This window comes from Microcaecilia unicolor, chromosome 2, assembly GCF_901765095.1.
Source record: "Microcaecilia unicolor chromosome 2, aMicUni1.1, whole genome shotgun sequence".
NCBI lineage: Eukaryota > Metazoa > Chordata > Amphibia > Gymnophiona > Siphonopidae > Microcaecilia > Microcaecilia unicolor.
In genome coordinates, this window is record NC_044032.1 from 610,925,006 (window position 1) to 610,944,735 (window position 19,730).

Below are 19,730 nucleotides of genomic sequence, written 5' to 3' on the forward strand. Positions count from 1 at the left end.
GCAGGATAGATGCCTAAGCATCTTAGTAAAAGTGCCCCTTATTGTCTTCAACATGGCAGAAAGTTTGATATTTGGCCTTGGGAAATTTAGCTGGAAAAGTTGCATTGGTTAAAAGTTGAGCTTTGTATCCAATTTAAGATATCTCGTCAGATACATAAATGTATTTATGGAGCTAATGCAGCTACGACAGGAAAATTAATACCTCCCTTAGGGATAAGAGGGCAGTTGAGAAGTGCTGGAAATTAGACATTAGATATACCTTTTACAAGGGAAGCAAAGTTGGAAACTGTTTGGGAATGCTCATTTTCTTCTCAAGATCCCAAAATATGGAATAGATTGACCTTTGCCTATTAGAATAATCTCTAATTACAGTCTTTTTCATAAAACTTTGAAAACATACTTATATTCTATGTAAATTTTAGCTTGAAATTAGAATAGAGAAGCAAATTGTAAATCAAGTCTATATGAGATATTGGTTCTTATTGTAAACCGTTTTGAGAAACATATGAAAATGGTATAGAAGAACCTAAATAGGATAGAATAGAATAAGGTACATTTCCTGTATAATGCTGACTTCACTATCTGGATATGCAGCTTTCTTCTACCTAAATTCTCCAGAAACTATTGTGCTTTTAGTAGAGATGCCGCTGACAGACTAGCGTGAGCAAGGAGACACACATAGCACCTCTACCTTTCATTTGCTTCTGACGATCCTTCACAGCTTTATCCATCACGTTCACATAATTATAAATACTGACAGAAGACACAGAAAGCTTGTCTACATTGACAGCCAGGTCCCTCAGGCTGGATTTCACATTCCTTTCCTGTTTTACCAGTGACTTTTGCAATTCACATCCTGTTGGACACAGCACCCCCTGAAAAGAAGAGATGTCGCTGGAGTTACATGTTTGCAGAACAGCCTTACGGTAAACTTTAGCTCTAAAGACAGAGGGGAAAAAATTATTTCCACCAAAAATACATATTTTGTTGAGACATCTGCACCTGTATTTCTCAGAACATAAGGAAAAGGAAACAGATAACAGAAGTATATTAGGAATACATTGAAAAATGTACTTATGCTGTGATTTTTTTTTTCTTTCTTTGATAAGGTCAGAATATCGTGGATGTAGTGCGTTTGGCAGTCTACAGTTAAAAGAGTGTAAGAGGGACTTAGCAGTGGCGTAGCCACAGGTGGGCCTGGGTGGGCCGGGGCCCACCCAATTAGGGATCAGGCCCACCCAACAGTAGCACACGTATTAGCGGTAGCAGGTGGGGATCCCAAGCTCCGCCAGCTGAAGACTTCCCCCTGATGGTAATGAAAACGCTATTCTTCACGATACCAGCGCATGCTCAGTTTTCAGTGCGTGCCTGCTGCAGACTGCTAAGGTGGAAAGAAGCGTTTTCCCGCCAGCTGAGATTTTGTTTTTGGTGGTGGTGGGTGAAGGGGAGAACACATTGTGCCCACCCACTTCTTGTCTAGGCCCACCCAAAATCTGTTGACTGGCTATGCCCCTGAGACTTAGGTATAGATTTAGTTTGATTCTAGGTCTATATCTTCCATGTGATGACAACCACAGACTCCTGACACAGGCCGTGTCACCGAAACGCAGTCTGTGTCGAGTCAGATTGAAGAACTGTTAAGAAAAGGACTCCTGCCATTTTGTCATCCACTCCGCTGCCGTATTTTGCTTACTTGTTTGTGCACTGTGGACTCTTGTCTCTTTTCTGCTGTCCTTTCGGACGTCTACCACGTGTGTGTCTGGTGTTGAGTCAGATTGAAAGAACATAATTTGTCATCCATTCCGCTGTTGTCTTTTGCTTGGACATCCAAAAGTGGACATTTTTCTGAATCCTGGTTTTTGTGTTGGGTGGTGAGGTTTGTCTTCTGATTTTGATTTGTCTTTTGGTTTTGTTCGTTTGGAATCCGGCATTGTTACAGTGGAACAGAATCTGTCTGTAGGCTAGAAGCAGATGAAATAGACTGGCTCATGGGTGCTTTGATGGCAGTTACAACTAGACACGTTCAATCATGTTCAGAAAAGCCTGGGCTCTAGGGAGTAGGTCTGAACTGGCGCTGTCAAGCGATGACGTCACCTATATGTGACTGCATTATCTTGCTTATCCGAGGAGAAATATCACCTCTCCTGTGCTGTCTCTTCATAGAGGCCACAAAAATTTGTAGATCCTGCTATGCTGGCAGCAAAACGAAACTGGTTTTTAAATCCTCACAGTTGCTATTGCAGAAGAACGGCAGGCATGGCGGTAAAGTTCCTGCATTGTGCTCAGCCTTAAAGTCTTCTGCCCACTTCTCTGCATTGAGGTGGAATAGTTAAGAGCCTCATTACAATTGATTTAATATGCTGAGCGCTGGTGTCTAACCAAAGTTTGGGGCAAGGTTAGCTTCTGAGCAAAATCCCTTTCCCACATTGTGCGCCCACAAAATTATGAGAAGACTTTGCACTAATCCCATGCCAATGTGGACACATTTTTGCTGTATCGGCTCCTGAGAGGTTTAGATGGGAGGGGAAAAGAGCTATGTAACGCAGCAGGACACAAATGTGAGCCATCCTAAGTGCTGGCTTGACCATCAGGCAAACTAGGTAGTTGCCAGGGCTTAATTTCTGCGGGAATGGCCTGGAATGCAGTTCCAACACTTCTTTTCAGTCTCCAGAGCAGCAGGGGTATTCATAAGTACATAAGCGTTGTCATAATGGGACAGACCAAAGGTCCATCAAGCCCAGTATCCTGTTTCCAACAGTGGTCAAGCCAGGTCACAAGTACCTGGCAAGATCCCAAGAATCCCAAGGATTTCTAGGATGCTTATCCTAGAAATAAGCATCCTCCTTTTTATTTTCCATTCCTTTCCTAATGTTCTATTTGCTTTCTTTGCTGCCACAGCACACTGAGCAGAGGGTTTCAAAGTATCATCAACGATGACTCCTAGATCCTTTTCCTGGTCGGTGACTCCTACATAAGTACATAGTAACATATAACATAGTAGATGACGGCAGAAACAGACCTGCACGGTCCATCCAGTCTGCCCAACAAGATAACTCATATGTACCACATTTTGTGTATACCTTACCTTGATCTGTACCTGTCTTTTTCAGGGCACAGACTGTATAAGTCTGCCCAGCACTATCCCCGCCCCCCAACCACCAGCCCCGCCTCCCACCACCGGCTCTGGCACAGACCGTATAAGTCTGCCCAGCACTATCCCCGCCTCCCAACCACCAGTCCCGCCTCCCACCACCGGCTCTGGCACAGACCGTATAAGTCTGCCCAGCACTATCCCCGCCTCCCACTACCAGCTCTTGCCACCCAATCTCGGCTAAGCTCCTGAGGATCCATTCCTTATGAACAGGATTCCTTTATTTTTATCCCATGCATGTTTGAATTCCGTTACCGTTTTCATCTCCACCACCTCCTGCGGGAGGGCATTCCAAGCATCCACTACTCTCTCCGTGAAAAAATACTTCCTGACATTTTTCTTGAGTCTGCCCCCCCTTCAATCTCATTTCATGTCCTCTCATTCTACCGCCTTCGCATCTGCGGAAAAGGTTCGTTTGCGGATTAATACCTTTCAAATATTTGAACGTCTGTACATAAGTAATGCCACACTGAGAAAAGACCAAAGGTCCATCAAGCCCAGCATCCTGTCCACGACAGCGGCCAATCCAGGCCAAGGGCACCTGGCAAGCTTCCCAAACGTACAAACATTCTATACATGTTATTCCTGGAATTGTGGATTTTTCCCAAGTCCATTTAGTAGTGGTATATGGACTCCTCCCAGCCCCAGCACTCCTAAGGTGGAACCTCTATTCTACTCCAGTGCCCCCCTTCTAGGTAGCTTGCAGAGGAGGGGAGGAGTAAGCCTAAAACAGGGCAGAAAAGAGTCACTCTTCTCCCTAATCTAGCCCTTCTGTTGCATTTGCCCCGGTTTGCTGCCCTTAGCTCTACAGTTCCACTTCCTTTTTGTCTACAAATTAAGTACATAAGTATTGCCACACTGGGACAGACCAAAGGTCCATCAACCCAGTATCCTGTTTCCAACAGTGGCCAATCCAGGTCACAAATACCTGGCAAGATCCCAGAAAAGCTCAATACATTTTATGCTGCTTATCCCAGAAATAAGCAGTGGATTTTCCCAAGTCAATTTAATAATGGTCTATGGACTTTTTCTCTAGGAAGCAGTCTAGACCCTTTTTAAACTCCGCTAAGCTAACCACCTTTACCACATTCTCTGGCAACGAATTCCAGAGTTTAATTACATGTTGAGTGAAGAAAACGTTTCTCAAATTCGTATTAAATTTACTACTTTGTAGCTTCATCGCATGCCCCTTAGTCCTAGTATTTTTGGAAAGAGTAAACAAGTGATTCACGTCTACCCGTTCCACTCCACTCATTATTTTATAGATCTCAGCAGTCTCTTCTCCAAGCTGAAAAGCCCTAGATGCTTCAGCCTTTCCTCATAGGCAAGTTGTCCCATCCCCTTTATCATTTTCGTCACCCTTCTCTTTACCTTTTCTAATTCCACTATATCTTTTTTGAGATGCGGGAACCAGAATTGAACACAATATTCGAGACGCGGTCGCACCATGGACCGATACAAAGGCATTATAATGTCCTCACTTTTGTTTTCCATTCCTTTCCTAATAATACCTAATATTCTATTTGCTTTCTTAGCCGCCGCAGCACACCGGGCACAGCATGTCAATGTATCATCAACAATGATACCGAAATCCCTTTCTTGGTCAGTGACTCCTAACGTGCAACCTTGCACTACGTAGCTATAATTCTTGTTCCTCTTTCCCACATGCATCACTTTGCACTTGCTCACATTAAACGTCATCTGCCATTCAGACGCCCAGTCTCCCAGTCTTGTAGGGTCCTCTTGTAATTTTTCACAATCCTCTCGCAATTTAACATCTTTGAATAACTTTGAATAACAGCAACTTCTGGGGGGCTGTAAGGAGCAGCTGCATTCAAAGGAAAACAATGGGTCCTGACAGCCACACAAACACAAAGAACCACCAATGTGCAGGGAAGGCATAGAAACTTTAAATAACCCTTTCACCTGGAGAAATCTTAATTTGGAAATTGTCCTAATTATGTAGTTATATACAAAACAAAGTATGATGGCTGTAGTGCATAGGATTGTTCTCGGAAGGGTGCTGTTGGGGTAATTATGATTCTTGAGTTCAATTATCACAATCTTGGGAAGAAGGGCTATGGATTTCACAATTAATTTGAGGATGGGCAAAGCTGAAGGTTTGTCTAAGATGCCTAATACTCTTCCACTAGTCCTGGCCAGCCTGTGCTTACCCCAGCCTCAGCCTCTGCCAGCATCAGCCCCCTTGTCCCATCCTCAGCATCTGCCAGTCAGCCCCCTACTTCCACCCCCAGCCCCTGCATCAGTCTCCAGCATAAGACCCTTCTCTCAACTCAACTCCCAGCCCCAGCACTGCCAGCATCATCTCCCTCCTCCCATCCCCAACATCTGCCAGAGTAAGCCTCCTTCTCCCATCCCAATTCCCCTTCTCCCAGCCTAGCAACAGACTCTCTCACCCCCATCATCTGCCAGGGTCAGCCTCCCTGACTCTTTCTCCTCTATCCAACATCTTTTATGGTTTATCATCTGATCTTGATATACCGCCTAATATGCAAAGCATGTGAAGGCGGTTTACAATATTGCTTCCTTCCCCTTATCCAGCATCTCCCCTCTCTCGTCCCTCTGCCCTCAGTCCCCAAAATAATCCAGCATATTTTCTCCCCCCCTCCCCGGTGTGGTCCAGCATCTCTGCCTCTCTCTCCCCACCCACAGGGCTGATATTAGAGAGAGAGAGAGAGAATGTCTCTCTTTCCTTCCTTTGCCCTATTTATTTATTTATTGTGAACATTTATATCCCACATCATCCCTCCCATGATCCAGTCTCTCTCTCTCTCTCTCTCTTTCCTTCCTTTGCCCCATCCCATCCCATAATCTGGTATCTCTCTCTCTCTCCTTTTCCTTCTCTTGCCCACTCCCCATGATCCAGTCTCTCTCTCTCTCTCTCTCTCTCTCTCTCTCTCCCCTTCCCTTCCCCCACCTAGGGGTCCAGCATCTCTCCCCCCCCCCCACAGTTCTCCAAACTTGCCATGGTACACCAGCAGTGACCCGCACACAGTAAGTTGCAATAGAGGAGGGGGATGCAGCAGAGGGAAGGCCCCAGCATCTTCCAGTCAGTTCCCTTCTTTCATCCCCAGCCTTTGCATCATCTTCCACTTCCCTTCTCCCAGCCCTAGCATCATATCCTTCTCCCCAAATCATCCTCTTTCCAGTCCCCCCTCTCCATATGTCCAGCATCTCTCCTTCTTCCTCCTTCCCCCAGCAGTCCCAGCATCTCTTCCTCTCTTTCCCCCCACCTCCTACCCAGCAGTCCTTTAAACTTGCCTTTCCAGTCAGCAGCACTATATACACACTACATCCCTCCCTTCTGATGCAACTTCCTGTTTCCAGTGGAGTGTATATTTAGTGTTGCCAGCCACAAAAGCAAAGTTAAAGGATCACTGGGGGAGGGGCAGAAGAGAGAGAGGAAGATATGCTGGGACTGCCATGGGGAGGGGAGGACAGGCACTAGGAAAGCACCTCAGTGTGAGATAGCTGCCAGGGCTGATGTGAGATGTAACCCAAACATAGGCAAGCAAGATAGCATCAGGTGGAAAAGATAGGCATCGTCGTGCACGACCCAAGATGCTCACATGCTCGGTTGGACCCTTTTAGCTGTGGGGCCCAGGGCAACTGCCCTGTTTGCCCTCTCCCCTAATGCCAGCTTTGGCCACCCAAGCCATGAGTCCCCACATGCATTCCCAATACCCAGTCATAGTAACTTCTGGCCTCACATCTAATCATAGAGTCTCTGCTTAAGTCTGAGTCTTTTCTCTCCCTAATATCCATGTCCCCAGTATCTGTCCTCTTATCGCTCTCTTCCTCTTCTCCAGCATTCATAGCTCCAGCCATTCCCCCATACCACCCTTTTCCTGTTTCCTAGCATTCATCCATCTATTTCTTTCTCATATGTTGATTTACCTGCCTTTGTTTCTCCTTGCCCCAACATCCATTTCTCTGCCCTTCTCTCTACACCTTCCCCTGCATATCTTGCCTCTCCCCCACCACAGTGTCTTTCCTTTCTCACTCTTCCAGCATCAGTCCTTTTCTTCCACCTCCATCCCAGCATCCGCCAATGTCAGCCCCGTCTAACAGCCCCATCTTTAGCCCCTCTCCCAGCGTTAACCTTAGCTCCCCCTATCAGCTTCAGTCTTCCCTCTCAGCATAAGCTTGAGCCTACCCCTGTTGCCCCCCAGTTCTATGCTGCTTCCAGCAGTGGGAGCTTGTGCCTTTTGCTCCCTCCAATCTACACATCTTCGCCCAGCTCTGCCAGCACTGTGTAATGGCTTAAACCGTGAGAACAGGCATTTCCTGTTCTTGCATTTTAAATCTTCCCATGGTGCCAGCAGAGCTGGACAAAGATGTGCAGAGCAGTTTGAACAAAAAGCACAAGCTCCCACTACTGTTGAGGCTGAAGCCAGTCAGGCAGGCTTTCAGCACCCTTAAGCTGCCTTGGGCATCTTGAGAGAGTGCCTCACTGGCTCGCCCTTAAGCCAGCCCTGTGTGGCTAACACATCAAACTTTACACTCCTGTTACATGTGCATACATTTATCCACATAACAATCTGATTTTTTGACTCAGTATACCTGGGTGCTGGGTGTCTGAAAATCACCTTGTGAGTTTACCAGTATGTTCGTAAATTGCATGTAGGTGCCTTATAGTACAATGCTATTCTATATATATAAAAGGCAAGACCATATATATAAAAGGCAAGACCAACGTTCTATGAAGCCTCCAGCCGGAAGTGTGAAGCGCCAGAGATATCCGGTTTCCCCATGAGTGAAGGAAAACAGCACAGCACGAAATCCCTCTCTCTGTAACAGTGAAGGACTCAGAGGGGGGAGGGGAGAGAGATGCCCTCACTCTCTCTGTAACACAGAACAGCAGGAAACTTAACACTGAAGGACTGGACTCCAAGGGGGGAGGGGGAGGGAGAGAGGGCAGAGGGCAGGGACACACACTCCCACATGCACACTCTGAAGAAAACCTTGCTAGCCCCCATTTCATTTGCATCAGAAAAGGGGCTTTTTTACTAGTATTGTATAATATGCTGACTTGGGAGGTTTTAGTTTTCATATAATTTTGAATAGACTGATAAACTCTGACTGTACAGTCAGACTTTTATCAGGTCACACAGTGCAAATAGACTGCAGATATACCTACCAGCTCATCTGAAGCATGTTTACAACCCCCCTCATCAGGGTAGACAGTCTCCTCAGTTATCTTCTGAGACTGGGTGGGGGCCTTAGTGGGTCTTGCCCGGTATGTGCTTCCATCAATAGGAGCAGGGACTGATCTGATGGTTGGTATTGGTTCCCTGAATCGATTTATTGGCCTATGACCCCGAGGATCAACAATCTCCTGTTCCAAATCAAAGAAAAAAGGGGTGTGAATTCCACATGATTAGGACTGGTATCACTGTTATTAGAGGCACACAAGTAAGAAAGCCAGTTTAATGCATTCACACCATCTACTATCACCATTCAGCTTTCTTGGAAGGTCCATTCTTCTGTCAGGAGTGAGAATAATGAAATAATTACCAGGTCAATTCAGATGGCAGTGTTCAGCATTTATTTAAGTATTGTCTACCACTGGTTCAATAATAGACCCAGATATTCAGTTCTGGGTTATATCCAGACACTGACCCTGAATTTTAGGTCATTGGCAGTTCCGGAAGTTATGCAGGTACAGCCATTATTTGGTGACATACTTGCATAGCTACCTTAAGTACAAAAACTATCACAGAAAAAGAGAGAGAACCTCTCAAAAAATCATCAAACCACCCTCTCTCAGATCACATAAACAGGTTATAAATAATAAAACCTTAATGCACTCGTGGAGGGGCATAATCGAACGGGGTGCCCAAGTTTTCATGAGGGCGTCCTCGCACGACGTCCCCACGAAAGGGCGGGGAAACCCGTATTATCGAAACAAGATGGGCGTCCATCTTTTGTTTCGATAATACGGTCGGGGGATGCCCAAATCTCAACATTTAGGTCAACCTTAGAGATGGTTGTCCCCGGTTTTCGGCGATAATGGAAACCGAGGACGCCCATCTCAGAAACGACCAAATTCAAGCCCTTTGGTCATGGGAGGAGCCAGCATTTATAGTGCACTGGTCCCCCTCACATGCCAGGACACCAACCGGGCACCCTAGGGGGCACTGCAGTGGACTTCAGAAATTGCTCCCAGGTGCATAGTTCCCTTACCTTGGGTGCTGAGCCCCTCAAAATCTACTCCCCACAACTTACAACACTACCATAGTCCTTACAGGTGAAGGAGGGCACCTACATGTGGGTACAGTGGGTTTGTGGTGGGTTTTGGAGGGCTCACATTTGCCAGCACAAATGTAACAGGTGGGGAGGGGGATGGGCCTGGGTCCGCCAGCCTGAAGTGCACTGCACCCACTAAAACTGCTCCAGAGACCTGCATACTGCTGTCAGGGAGCTGGGTATGATATTTGAGGCATGCATAAAATATTTTTAAAGTGTTTTTAGAGTGGGAGTGGGTTAGTGACCACTGGGGGAGTAAGGGGAGGTCATCCCCGATTCCCTCCGGTAGTCATCTGGTCAGTTCGGGCACCTTTTTCAGGATTGGTCGCAAGAAAAAATGGATGAAGTACAGTCGGCCAAATGCTCGTCAGGGACGCCCTTCTTTTTTCCATTATCAGCCGAGGACGCCCATCTCTAAATCATACCCCAGTCCCACCTTCGGTACGGTGCCAACATGCCCCCAGGAAGTTTGGTTGTCCCCACGACGGAAAGCAGCTGAGGATGCCCAAAAGCGGCTTTTGATTATGCCGATTTGGGCGACCCTGGGAGAAGGACGCCCATCTCCCGATTTGTGTCGAAAGATGGGCACCCTTCTCTTTCGAAAATAAGCCTGAAAATGATGCATGTCAGCAATGCATGGCCAGAGCACTCATACAAAGGAAGGAAAAAGCCTCAGAACCTCACCTCCGCTGTATTTTTACCAGCGGCAAGGATTCAAAGGTAAAAACCTCACAGGCATAAAAAACCTGGAGAAGTGGCCTAGTGGTTAGGGTGGTGGACTTTGGTCCTGAGGAACTGAGTTCAATTCCCAGCACAGGCAGCTCCTTGTGACTCTGGGCAAATCACTTAACCCTCCACTGCCCCATGTAAGCCACATTGAGCCTGCCATGAGTGGGAAAGCACGGGGTACAAATGTAACAAAACAATATATATATAAAAAATGCTCTGTGCAATGCAGAAACCAACTGATAGCTAATAGATTTTGCTATGCACATTTATCTGCACAAGTATGTTTATGCTTATTCCACACTTGATATACTGCCTTTCTGTAGATACAGTCAAAGCAGTTTACATATACTATTTTTGCAGGTACTTTTCTGTCCCTAATGGGCTCACAATCTAAGTTTTTTTTGTACCTGGGGCAACGGAGGGTTCAGTGACTTGTCCAGGGTCAAAGGAGCTGCAGTGGGAACTGAACCCAGTTCCCCAGGATCTCAATCCACTGCCCCAACTGTTAGGCAGCAGTGGAAATCAAACCCAGTTCCCCAGGTCCAAAACCCAATGCACTAACCATTAGGCCACCAATTAGAACACCCTTTTCTGTGGTCCAGTTTACCTGGTTAGCTATGCAAGCATCAGCGCTGAATATTGTCAGTGCCCGCATAGCTCCTAGCTCCGCCCAGACTCCACATGCAGACCGTCCCGGCACTAAGCGGACAGTGCTGCAGCAATGAAAGTCAATGTTCCGTGGATCTGTACAATGAAGTGCTGAACCCTGGCTCCTGACCAGCCCATTTACATTATGCCGAATATCAGCCCCTACATATTTAGCTCTGTAGTGAAGCACAATAACTCAATGCAATAACTACACAGTCACGTGACAGTCAGATGAAATGTGGGGCTGTTTTGTATTTTTATAGCTTACTTAGGGGCTGGGATCTCTAGGCTGAATAATGTGCTATTTCTACTATAAATCAGACAACACTGATTATAGAACACTCAGGGAGGAAGTTATCAATGTGCGTTAGGGCCTTAAGTCATACTATGTGCCCTTTAACAAGATTTAAAGGGCTATAACGCAGCTTGTTTTGCCTTTCTGCAGTGATATTTAGGTCACCACGGGTTACACAGAAATGAGATGCAAAACATGCACATTAATTAATTAATTTGTATTCCACCTAAGAACTAAGGGCCCCTTTTACCAAACTGCGGCCAAAAGGGGCCTGCGTTGGCGTTGGCACATGTTTGTCACGCACACCGAGGCCCCTATTTACCGCAGCGGGTAAAAGGGAAGTCTGACTTTCATGCAGGAAATGGCCGTGCGGCAAGTAAAGCACTTGCCGCATGACCATTTCGGGGAGGAGTCCTTACTGCCACCCATTGAGGTGGCGATAATGGCTCCCATGCTAACCCGGAGGTAACCGAGCAGCATGCGGCACTGACCGATTACCGCCGGGTACACTCCAGCGCTACAAAAATAAATATACTTTTGTAGTGCCGGAAATGATGGCGTGCTAGGGGTGGGAAGTACTGCCGAGCTGCTGCGGTAGCCCTGCAGTACTTCCTGTTTAGTGAGCGGTTGGGCTTACCGCCGCTTAGTAAAAGGAGCCCTAAGTGCAGTACAATAAAACATGCATAAAAAATACACAATGAAAACAACATGCATGTAAAGCAGCTCATTACTATGTAAAAACCAAAATAAAATTGCAGTATGCACCAGTTACACACCGCAAGTCACGTTATGGGCATAAAATGGTGCTAAAATAACTCCAACCAAAAGCTTGGATTATTTTATCATGCTGGGAGCATCAGGCCTCAAAGCCACAGCCCAATGCCCCCATGCCGGAGCCTAAGGGGCTGGTGCCATCCCCCCCCCCCCATCAAGGGCCCTGCATCTTCCCTGTGGGCCTTTATCTGCAGAGACAGTATTTCTAAATCCCTGAGCCACTACTCCTGTAAATAATTGTTGGAAGCTGCTGCCACCATTGCAGGGAGCCAAGAGATCAGAAGAGGGATTGAGTGTAACTCTGCAGAAGAGAGTTTGAAGTTAAAATTCTGGGCAGAAGGGGAGGTTGTGCCAATAGTGGAGGAGTAGCCTAGAGGTTAGAACACAAGTCTGGTCTCTAGTTTAAATCCCACTGCTGCTTCTTGTGATCTTGGCCCAGGGGCATAGCCACGGGTGGGCCTGGACGGGCCCAGGCCCAGCCACTTTTTCTCCAGGCCCGCCCAGCCTCTTCTGCCCGCTCTCCCCATCCACGTGGTCTGCTCACTTTTACTGCCCTGAAGCGTCGTTCTCCCTCCAGCACCGGCGATTCCCATAGCCAGCCTTCTGCCAGCGCATGTCATCGGGGCCTCTTCTCAGGCACGTCCCGCCTACTCTGCAACTTCCTGCGTCCCACCTTTGCGGAAAACAGGAAGTTGCAGAGTAGGCGGGACGCGCCTGAGAAGAGGCTCCGACGATGTGTGCTGGCAGAAGGCTGGCTATGGGAATTGCCGGTGCTGGAGGGAGAACGGCGCTTCAGGTCAGTAAAAATGACCAGAACTGACCATGTGCAGGGGGCTGTCGCGGGGGGGGGGGGGGGGGGGTAGCGGGTGGAGAGGAAATGCGAGGCCTGTGCCCACCCAGTCCACCTCCAGGCCCATCTAAAAATTAAACTCTGGCTATGCTACTGCCAAGTCACTTAACTCTCCATTGCCTGATGTACAAAATTAGATCCACCAGGGAAATATCTAGTATGCTCAAATATAACTACTGAAAAAGGTGTGAGCAAAATCCAAATAAATAAACTGAGACTAGGAGGGGCAGAGAGCTAAATTAGGTACTGATTACTTTCTGTTCTCATTCTAATCCCCACCTCCTTCTGTATTTGACTACTGCTTTTGAGTTACAGATCAGATCTTTCTTTTCAAAGAAAAAATAAAACCCGTCTCCTTCAACTAATTCAAATGAAGCAACACAGAAGGCTAGGAATTTATATGCCACAAAATGCACTGGTTGGAGAACTTCTCTGCCCAGGGTTTTTGCCTCTTCTGACACATCCCCAGGTACAGAATGCTGCTGTTCCATTGTCGTTGTTAAACTGTGTGTGAAAATGTTGGGGGTGACAATTTATGTGAGGAGAATCAGTGTTTCAAAATAGAGCTACATAGGCATCTTGGGGAAGTAAATTCTAATGAAGAACAACACCAAAGGCCTAAAGGCCACAGAGTTGCCTCAACTCCACTAGATCCCTCCCACTCTTCTGTCCCCTATATTAACATATAGAGTGCTTTTTGACTAACTTGGGAGTTCAGCATGCCAAAGTTATGCACTTTGCCCTCTTTTATTCACTTCTGCCTTTGACTTGCAGCACACAGTTCTGCCGTTCGTCCATCTCTGGTGAAGATTCCAAACATTTCAATCTTTGAATATCTACCTCAGATGCAAGCATGGTGTGACAACATAGTGGCAGTCTAAAATTACTCAACAAGCTGCACGGGAGTGGAATAAGCCAACCACAATGTCCAAGAAGACCAAAGTTTATTCTTCAAACAAGTTGTGCTGACACAATAAACCCAACATGGGTCATGTTTCGACATACAGAGCCTTCGTCAGGGCTTCTTATAAACCAGATCTGGAGATGCGCTGCATGGTGTATGCTGTGAGTTGGATTACTCTTTTCGGCATTTTGACCTTGATAATTTATTTATATTTGGTTTGCTGGCTTATAAGAACCCCTGATGAATGCTCTGCATGTTGGAACACGGTACTGTATGTTGAAACACGGCCCATGTTGGGCTTTTTGTGTTAGCACAACTTGTTTGAAGAATAAACTTTGGCCTTCTTGGACATTGTGGTTGGCTTATTCCACTCTTGTGCAGCTTGTGTGGTTTCTTGTGGAAGATTTGTGTTCTTTGTTTTTACTCTAAAATTACTCATAACATTAAACAATGGCCCAAGTTGCAGCTTAAAACACTATATCAATATAGGGAGTGAAGGGAATGGATAACTATCAAACCAAATCATAGCATATTCAATTCCCTCGACATTCACAAGAAGTAAGAATTCAATCTCATAAACAGATTGATAAAAAATGGAAGGAAAAAGTCTCAAATGAGCTCCAGGGAGGAAGGGGGGGGGGGGGGGGGGGAGAGAGAGAGAATGGATCATGGAGGGGTGGGGGAGGGGGCAGGACGGGGGGGGGGGGGGGGGGGGGACAAGGGAAGGAAAAGAAGAGCAGATTAAAACACAGCAGGCTCAGCTGAGTGCCTAGTCCAGAATGACCTGTCTTACCGTGTCAAAGTCATCCTCCTCCTGTGGAGAAGAAGAAGAGAAAATGTGTCAGTAGCAAGCAGAGATGGCAGAGTTTCCAGCTTACTAAGCGGAAGGACATGCCATGCCCTATACCCACCAGACTTTGTGTGATCAGAACTTCCTCTCCTGATTAATACCTTTAACTCACTCTCTTACATATTCACCTAGGGTTTTTCCAGCTTTTAAGATAGATAGGGGGTTATTTCCTTTCTTAACCCTCCCTTACCCTAGCTAAAAAAAACTTAGCAGTAAATATTCAGTCAGTGGTGGTCAGCTTTTTTTTCAGTTAAGTGCAATATTCAGCTTGCAACCGATGACGTCAAAACAAAGATAGGACTAAGTGCCGACTCTGCCCCCAGACTACTCACAAAACCACTAGCTTTGGCTTTACTCCCTAATTCTATAAAAGTTGCCAAAAATTGTGTGCGCAAATTTCTCATGCAATTTAATTGAATAATGAGCTAATCAGCACCAATCATTGGCTTTTTAACAAGCAATTATTGCCACTAATTAGATTTAATTAGCACGTACGTGTGATCTGAGAAACGGGCCCAGAAATGGGAGGGTCATGGGCGTAATGGGGACGGTCCTAAAATTAACGCATGTTGTTATAAAATAATGGGTATATACGCCTAATTTAGGTGTGTACATTTGCACCATATTTCTATTGGTGCAAATGGCTGCACCTAAAGTTAGGCCCTATTCCCGAGCGTAAGTGCTATTCTACATACTGTGCCTAACTTTAAGCGCAGCTTATAGAATAATGCTTTTTTTCGATGCCATATATAGAAACTTGCCTTCAGTGGTTAGTGCTGATGTTCAGCACACTAACTGGTTAAGTGCTGCTGAATTTCAGCAGATAGCCTTACACAAGTGATTTAACTGGTCTGGAGCCTCTCCTGCTTGGTTAAATTGCTTTGAATATCACCCCTTAGATTGTCAGCCCGCTACGGCAGAGAAAGTACCTGTATATAATATGAAAACCACTTTGGTTGTACCACAGAAAAGCGGTATATCAAATGCATGACCCTTATGCATATCCATACTTGGAAAGGAACTGGTTCCAGTTCCTTTCCAAGTATGGGTATGCATAAGGGTCGTGAATTTGATATATTGTTTTTGTACGGTACAACCAAAGTCGTTTTCATATTACAGTGAAACCTCAGTTTTCGTTGACTTCGGTTATCGTGGGTTTCAGTTTTCGTTGAATTTTTCAGTGAAAATTTTGTCTCGGATTTCATTGATTGCCTCGGTTTTCACTGCTAATTTTGCGAAAACAAAGAGGGACCCACGCATTCTCCTGCTCATTGTGGCGTTGTTTCTCGTTGTGTGAGCATCACCCTGCTAAGTGTTTCCCTTGCTAATAAGTTATCCCTTTCCCTTTAGCTCCATCATGGGACTATATGTATTCTCTATAAAATGTGTTTTTGGTATGTATTTTGGAGTGTCTAGAACAAACTAATTGGATTTACATTGATTCTTATGGAAATAATTGCCTCGGTTTTCATCTGTTTCGGTTTTCATTGATTGTTTTCGGACGGATTATCAACGAAAACCGAGGTATCACTGTATATACAGGTATATTCTTGTCTAGAGAATTACAGCTGTATTCATGTCACTGAAAACTCTATCAGAGATCCACTACAATGTACAATGCAATCACCTGAAGCTGCACAACTGCAATATTTATTGATTGATTGGGATTTATTAACCACTTTTATGAAGAGATTTACCCAAGACGGTGTATAGTAGGTACAGTTTAACATCAAACTTACAATTTTGTTAACAGCATAACAATAGTAAAATGAACAAGCATAAACATAGCATCTTATTGCCATTACCTCATCAAAGCCTGCGACGATACCGGCTCTGACTGTGGAAATACAGAGCAAAAGCACCAAGAGCAGCTTCATGTTGCTGGATCGCTTAACCTTCTCGATGCCTCCCCCCTGCTGATTTTTCCAGCTGTGGCCACCTCTCTTCCTTTGTATTTATGGCAACAAACCTGCAACATCCTGACCTGCCTCTGATTGGTTGACTGATCAGGACAGTCAGCCTCAAGTTCTTAATGTTTAACCTGGATCTTTTTTTTTTTCCTTTTCTAAACTTCCATCCTCATAAAGCAGAATTTCATAGTCTGTGCAGCTCAATTTATTAACACTTTTCTATAAAATCCCTATGATCCACAGGGAAACATAAATACAAGTGTACAATTACAGCAGTGTGAAGAATTACTCATGCCATGCTCTCCTTTTCCAAGTCTAATCAGATTTAGCCTTATCTACAATTTTAAGTAAACGGTGTGCCTAAGGAAAGCAAGTCTAGCTGAAAATAGAAATATAATAGCACACCTTAGAGCTTAATTAAAAAATAATGAAGAAAATCTAGATAAAAGTTAAGATTTCATGTAGCAGCCTACAATAGCTGGGTCCCTTCTAATGGTCAAAAAGTGACTGCATAATAAATTAACAGCAGTATCAATCAGGAAAATATTACCTTGAATTTTTTAATGAATCTGTCAATGTCCTCTTGCTTCTTTGAGCTTCCAGTTGAATCAGAATCTGCCCCAACTTAGGATAAACAGCCATAATCCTTCACTTGCAGATACAGCAGTAAGGGCCACAAATTCTTTCTCATTCAAGACGCTTTCAGTTAAATCTTTTATTTGCAGAGCACCCTGCTGAACTACCAAGAATATTCCAATCGTCTTCTCCTTCCCCCTCTTTTACTTGAAAATATGGAGTTCCTCTCCTCTTTCCCCACTTTCAATTTGTCTGTCTATATGCACACTTTATTGTTTTCTTATATTGAATGAATTGTAAGCCACCTAGATGGTACTCCCGGCTGGCAGACTAGTACAATCTTGGTTTCCTTCAGAATCTAGTAGATGTGCACCTGAATCCTACCTATAGGTGTCATCGTTGCTAAATCGCTCTGATTCTCTTCTGCCCCTCACCCCTCCACCTGGAGCTCTGGATACACACACAGAAACCCAATGGCCACCCTGCACACACATACTCTAAAATGTATTTTAACCTTACATAGATTGCACTTTTATGGCACCTCTCCCTACTATTGATTCAAGAGTATTAAACAATGGTTTACCGCATTGTTAGACCTAATATGTCAAGTCTCATATTTTTGGCCAAATGTCCTATCAATCTCTTTTGACAGGAATATACAAATGCATTTATTTATTTATACCAGCTTTTATATACTGCATATAATAAGAGTTACTTCAGAAGCCAAAATGGCTTCCCCAGTGAGTGCAGAGGTCCTTAAGCTGAAAATTACTGTGAATATGTATGAGTCTGGCCAAAGAGGCTCGGTCCAAACCTCACCATGACATGGATTGTTTGACCAACAGCACCATCCTCTGACATAGCAGCATGTACCACACTCAGCCTTTCCAGCCCCTTCTGTAGCTCAAGGAGTGCAAAATTTAACCCATGAGCCCAGAGCACTACTCATGGGATTATCTGCTTTTGCCCATTGATACTATAGGCATTTCTTTGTTAGAGAGAGAACTTAGACTTGGCAGTGGATAGGACAACCCTTTCTATGCATCCCAAGGAGGTTTGAGAACAGGAAAGGCATGATGTCACAAGGTTGAAGCCTTTCTCCACCCAAGGAGGTTTTAATTCTCTCCAGTGCAGTTGCCACCATCTTGGTACACTCAAAACATTGAAATTGATAGGGCGACAAGCTCCACCTACTGGCTTACTGGCTTCAGTAGGTGATAGACCAACCATCCAGGAATGCTAAAAAATCTTCTCGCACATTCCTTAATCTTCATTTCCCCAACTGTAAAGGTCTAAAATACAAATTAATGCACACATCAACTTTTTCCTACATGAGCACACAATTTTGGAACGCATTGCCACGTAACCTAAAAGCGACCTGTGAACTGACCAGCTTCCGTAAACTACTAAAGACCCATCTCTTTGACAAGATATACCACAAAGACCAAAACATGTGAAACTCCCACATATGTCTAGAAATGTTAATAATGCCTTCTGTTTTAGCATTATCATTTATTCCTTTACCATTCAACCCAACATCTCTCTGTAATACTAAATGTTTACCCTCTTCTCATTTCCACTATCCTTGATGTATTGTAAGCCACATTGAACCTGCAAAGAGGTGGGAAAATGTGGGATACAAATGCAATAAATAAATAAATAATGGGCCAGGTAGGCTCATGCTGTCTCCTGTTATCAAACCTCCTTGATGCAGCCCCCTTTTAATAAGACAATAGCTTGTCCAGAAGTGGAAAAGGCCATCTCTTTATGTAACAATCTCTCCTTTTCTTAGGGAAGATAATTGAACATGTGATTCTCACATGGCTACAGAAATTTCTGGAGGACTGTTAAGTCCTGGACTCATTTTGATTTGGACTCCTGCTGGACTCCATGCAAGCCCAGAACAATAGGCACTACATCTACACACTCATAATACAGCAGGTTACAAGAATGTTTTTCATTTTATTATCAGGGATTCTCAACCTAGTCCTCAGAACACATCCAGCCAGTTGGGTTTTTAGGATACCCACAATGAATATGCATGAGATAAATTTGCATGTACCATCTCCATTGTTTGCAATTTTATCTCATGCATACTCATTGTGGGAATCCTACTACTACTACTACTACTACTTAGCATTTCTATAGCGCTGCCAGGGTTACGCAGCGCTGTACAAGTTTAAACATGGGGAAGGACAGTCCCTGCTCAAGAGAGCTTACAATCTAAAGGTAAAAACTATGTAGTCAGTGTAGGTATCAGGAATGGGAAGGTGGTTAGGCACCAAAAGCAAGGGAGAAGAGATGGGCCTTGAGTAAGGACTTGAAAATGGGCAGCGAGGGCGCATGGCGTATGGGCTCCTGACCTGACTGGCTGTGTCCCAGGACTGGGGTGAGAACACTTGTTTTAATGACTGGCTCATGTTTAAGAGCAATGCTCATTTGAATAGCCTTTCCTACTACTATAAATCACTTCTATAGCGCTACCAGTCGTACGCAGCGCTTTACAATTGAACATGAAGAAAGACAGTCCCTGCTCAAAGGAGCTTACAATCTAAATCAGGACAAACAGACAGGATCAATGAGGATAAGGGAAGGACAGACAGAAGGACACAAGGATAAGATAAAAGTGACACGTCAGGAGTAGAAAGCAGATTCAAACAGATAGGCCTTTAGCCTGGATTTGAAGGCAGCCAGGGATGGAGCTAGACGTAATGGCTCAGGAAGCCTATTCCAAGCATAAGGTGCGGCAAGATAGAAGGAGCGGAGTCTGGAG

The 19,730-nt window shown here is 44.9% G+C and overlaps 1 protein-coding gene across 1 annotated transcript in view; it reads right to left on the bottom strand.

Moving 5' to 3' along the window:
- The window catches only part of FGB (fibrinogen beta chain), a gene marked incomplete at its 5' end in the record, with an annotated part of 37,954 nt that extends 21,528 nt beyond the window's left edge, over window positions 1–16,426 (bottom strand). The window contains 4 exons of the mRNA XM_030192231.1: window positions 692–875; window positions 8,313–8,510; window positions 14,415–14,435; window positions 16,277–16,426. Coding sequence (XP_030048091.1) covers window positions 692–875; window positions 8,313–8,510; window positions 14,415–14,435; window positions 16,277–16,426 — 553 coding nt within the window. The remainder of the gene's footprint in view (window positions 1–691; window positions 876–8,312; window positions 8,511–14,414; window positions 14,436–16,276) is intronic.
- Window positions 16,427–19,730: the final 3,304 nt, after the last annotated feature.